Consider the following 3,845-nt stretch of genomic DNA (forward strand, 5'->3'; position numbering starts at 1 on the left):
TAGACCAAAAATTGCTTTTTCTTTTATGGAGAAAAAACACTGGAATTCAACTCACAATCATTCTTTTTCTGGACACCACTGGAAACTACATAAGTAAGCTCGGTTTTTCCTCCCTGCTCTGTCTCCTTTTGGGTTTGTTGCAGGGAGAAGGGGCTGAGACGTTGACTGGAAGGAGAACAACACTTCTGTTTGGTTGCTTTTCAGTCCTTTATGCAAGACCTTGAGTACAGGAGGAAATCAGGCATCTGATTCTACCAGGTGTCTTTGGAGACATCAGTATCTGTCTCTCAGCAGACTCCAAATGAAGACAGGAGCCTCTGTGCGGGTCCTTGGCAACTTTAGAGCCCTATGAAAATGTTAGTCGTGGGAGCTGTAACAGGTGAAAATACTAATGTAAATGTACATTTTACAGGCTTGTGGCTCCACTTGTAACAGCTGCAGACCACTATTGGGGTATTCAGCCATTTCTGGAGCGTCCACACGCTGTTAGAAATGTAGCTATCGTTCAGGTGCTTGGTTAGCCCTGTTCTCAGAAGCTCAGCGTATCAGCAGCAAGGAAACCACAGTGACATTGATTTCCAAATACAAGAACCCTGGGTTCATACTCAGAGATGGTTTCATTTTAGCAAAGTGGGGAACTCTGAGAAGTCCTGCCGTTTCCCACATCATTATTTCTGTTGTATGACCGCCTTGAACCATGCGCTGTAAACAAGCTTTCTCCTTTGTTGGACAGGGTTCCTATTCAATGTCCTCTCATCTCACTCCTGTTCCAAAGACAAGATTTTGTGTTTGTGTATGTGTACTTTTGATTATTTTGCCAAAATTTTTAGATTTTCATTTCAAAATGAAAATAAAATCACAGGAACACTGGAATATGGAATGGGCAGAGCTATTCAAGGTCACTGAATTTGTGACTGCAGGTGTTGCATTGCTTGATCCCTCATAAATACATCAGCTATCAAGCAGCTGAGGTTTCTGACTGGCTTCTGACTGAAAAGCAGGTGAATCTGTTCTCCCCAAGCAAGGTTGCAGCTGGGGAAGTAAATGCCACACTCAAATGAATTTGCAGACAGCTACCTAGCAGGAAAAGGTGGTGTCATACCACATTTGGAGACTGTGCTGGCTATTCTTACTTTTGGGAGGAGGTTAGAAAACCAGGCAAGACTCAGCAAACAGCAGCAACAAGTATCTAGGGTCTTAAAAATGATCTTTTAGTGAAAGCCTAAATCCCCAGTCTATGAGATCTATGAAGAAGTTAGCAGTGACTTCCCTGAAGTCTATTCAGATGTCATCTCACTAAACTGCAATGCCCAACACAGAAGTCTTCCACTAATCATTTGGTTTCCTCTACAGTGAAGGAAGAGGAATAACTGCAGGCACAGATTCATCCATTTTATGTCTGACAATTGCAGACAGGTAGCTTAAACGAGACACCTAGAATCAGGAAAGATGGATCCTGAGGTACATTCTGCCAGGAGGCAAATCTTCCTGCAACATGATAGCTCCTGAGTAAGTCAGAGAAGTAAGTCAGCTTGCATTGCATTGTCTGGAAACTGAAGAAAGCCCACAGTCTCCTTTGGAAACCTGTTCCAGTACTCGCTTGTCCTTCAAACTTGAATACTTCTGCTAATATTAGGCATCACCTTTTGGGTGAAACTGTTAGGCTGTTCTGTCTTTATTCCTCCATACAGCTCAAGTTTGTATGATTGTCATCATGTTCTGTCCTCTCATACCATAAATTTAATTCTCCTTTCTCCGTGTTCTTTCTCCTGGGTGCAACGCAGCAGTAAACATGGTGTGGCAGAATCACACTAGAGTGAGTGAGTTCTTCCTCTTGGGCCTCACCACCAACCATGCTGTAGAGCTGGCCCTCTTCACCTTCTTCGTGGTCATCTACGTGCTGATTATTTTGGGCAACATTCTCATCATCTTCACGATTGCACATGACCAGCGTCTGCACAGTCCCATGTACTTCTTCCTCAGCAACCTCTCTGTCATTGACATCTGCCCCTCCTCAGTGGTGATGCCCAAGATGTTGGCTGACTTCCTGGTGGACAAGAAGAGCATCTCCTCTGAGGGGTGTGAGGCACAGATGTTCTTCCTCCACCTCTTTGCCTGCACAGAGATCTTTCTCCTCACCATCATGGCCTATGATCGCTGCATAGCCATCTGCAACCCCATGCATTATGGCACCATCATGAGCTGGAAGATGTGCCTCCAGCTGGCCACAGTCCTGCGGATGGGAGGGCTGATGCATTCTGTGTCCCTCACTGCCCTGACCCTCAGTCTCCCATACTGTGGTCCCAGTGCCATTGACAACTTCTTTTGTGATGCCCCTTTGATCATTAAGTTGGCCTGCACAAACACCCATGTCTTAGAAATGCTCCTTGTCGCCACCTCAGGCCTCGTCTCTGTGGTCTGCTTCCTGGTGCTGGTGACTTCCTATGTGGTCATTTTGGTCTCACTAAGGAACCATCTCTCGGAAGGGCAACACAAGGCATTATCTACCTGTGCTGCTCACCTGACAGTGGTGACACTTTTCCTGGGACACTGCATTTTCATCTATCTCAGGCCAGCCAAGAGTTTAGCTGCAGACAAAGTCGTGTCAGTTTTCTTCACGGCCATTACCCCTCTGATGAACCCCATTATCTATACCTTTAGGAATGAGGACATGAAAAATGCTTTGAGAAAGCTATGCAGGCGGCAGATTGATTCCCAAGACAAGTGACACTGTTGGGAGTGAACGGAAGGCTGCCAATCCCTGTGTACTGTCTGTCCCTATCCCCTCCCTCCAGGGTGTTCTCTGGGCATGTATCTTCAGCTTTTGACTTCTCTGCACCCTTAGCACTGAGGTGAAATCAAACAATGGCACTGGCTCTCATCCACAGCAAGTTCTTTGAGGGATGCTTTAAGCTCATTTATCAGAGGACAAGTTTTGAAATAGAAATGCCAAGGATATTCTAGATTGCTATGCTCTAAGGACCCAGCTCCTTTGGGCTCTTCATCTAAGCAGCCTAAGTGTATTTTGCAGGAACACTTCTTCCATTCAAAGGAAAATTATCCCTTCACCCTATGTGCTACTAGAAGAAGTTAATGCTTTAGCAAACACAAGACTGCTTATTCAGTTTCCTCTTCTGGCCCGTGTGGTTAGCCTGAATTTGAGGGTTTCAACTTGTCCACATTCAGATAAGGATTTCATGGATGTACGGGTTTTGTGCAGACAGCTATTTTTAGCCCAAACCCTACTGCCTCTCTTTCCCTGTATGCAGCAGGACAGATCTTTTCTTTACGCAGGATGTTGCTAAATAAGCAGGTGAAGGCAGGTTTGAGCTCTTTGCCCATTTTCAGCAGGGTGTCTGAATCAAATGATACTTTTCGCTTAGATACATCTACTTATCTATTTTCCATATGGCTGCGCAAATGTGCTAGCACGACTTTGGGTGCAGCTTATGATTTGAAACAAGGAGCGAGGAGAGATAGACACTCCCAAGTCTCCACTGCCATCAGGAAAAAGAGCAGATAGACACATGCTATGTAGATAGATGATGGTACAGTAGCATCAGCTGAGGAAGCTCACAGTCCTTGTCCTCTGGGCCACAGGCATACTCCTCTCTGGGGCAAAAGCATGACACAGATTCCTCCTGTGACAAATTGCCAAGGACCATAGTGGGGTTTTGCTTGCATGCTTTTAGACTGAGGTAGCTGACCAATGTTAATGCTTAGCTCTTGCAAAACAGCCTCCTTCATCAAGAGACATAAGAAAACAAAGAATACTGCCCTCACAACCAGCGGCCTTCTTTTGCTATCCACAGGAAATCAGCAGGAAGAGAACCTGTCTGATGGAC

General features: G+C 45.4%; 1 protein-coding gene across 1 annotated transcript; it reads left to right on the forward strand.

Annotated features, from left to right (window-relative positions):
* Positions 1 to 1,449: 1,449 nt before the first annotated feature.
* On the forward strand, positions 1,450 to 2,728 carry LOC136996484 (olfactory receptor 4E1-like). The gene is made up of 2 exons (XM_067317406.1): positions 1,450 to 1,461; positions 1,805 to 2,728. Exons 1-2 carry the CDS (start codon positions 1,450 to 1,452, stop codon positions 2,726 to 2,728), a joined length of 936 nt encoding a protein of 311 aa, XP_067173507.1.
* The last annotated feature ends 1,117 nt before the right edge of the window (positions 2,729 to 3,845 follow it).

This window comes from Apteryx mantelli, unplaced genomic scaffold (assembly GCF_036417845.1).
Source record: "Apteryx mantelli isolate bAptMan1 unplaced genomic scaffold, bAptMan1.hap1 HAP1_SCAFFOLD_40, whole genome shotgun sequence".
NCBI lineage: Eukaryota > Metazoa > Chordata > Aves > Apterygiformes > Apterygidae > Apteryx > Apteryx mantelli.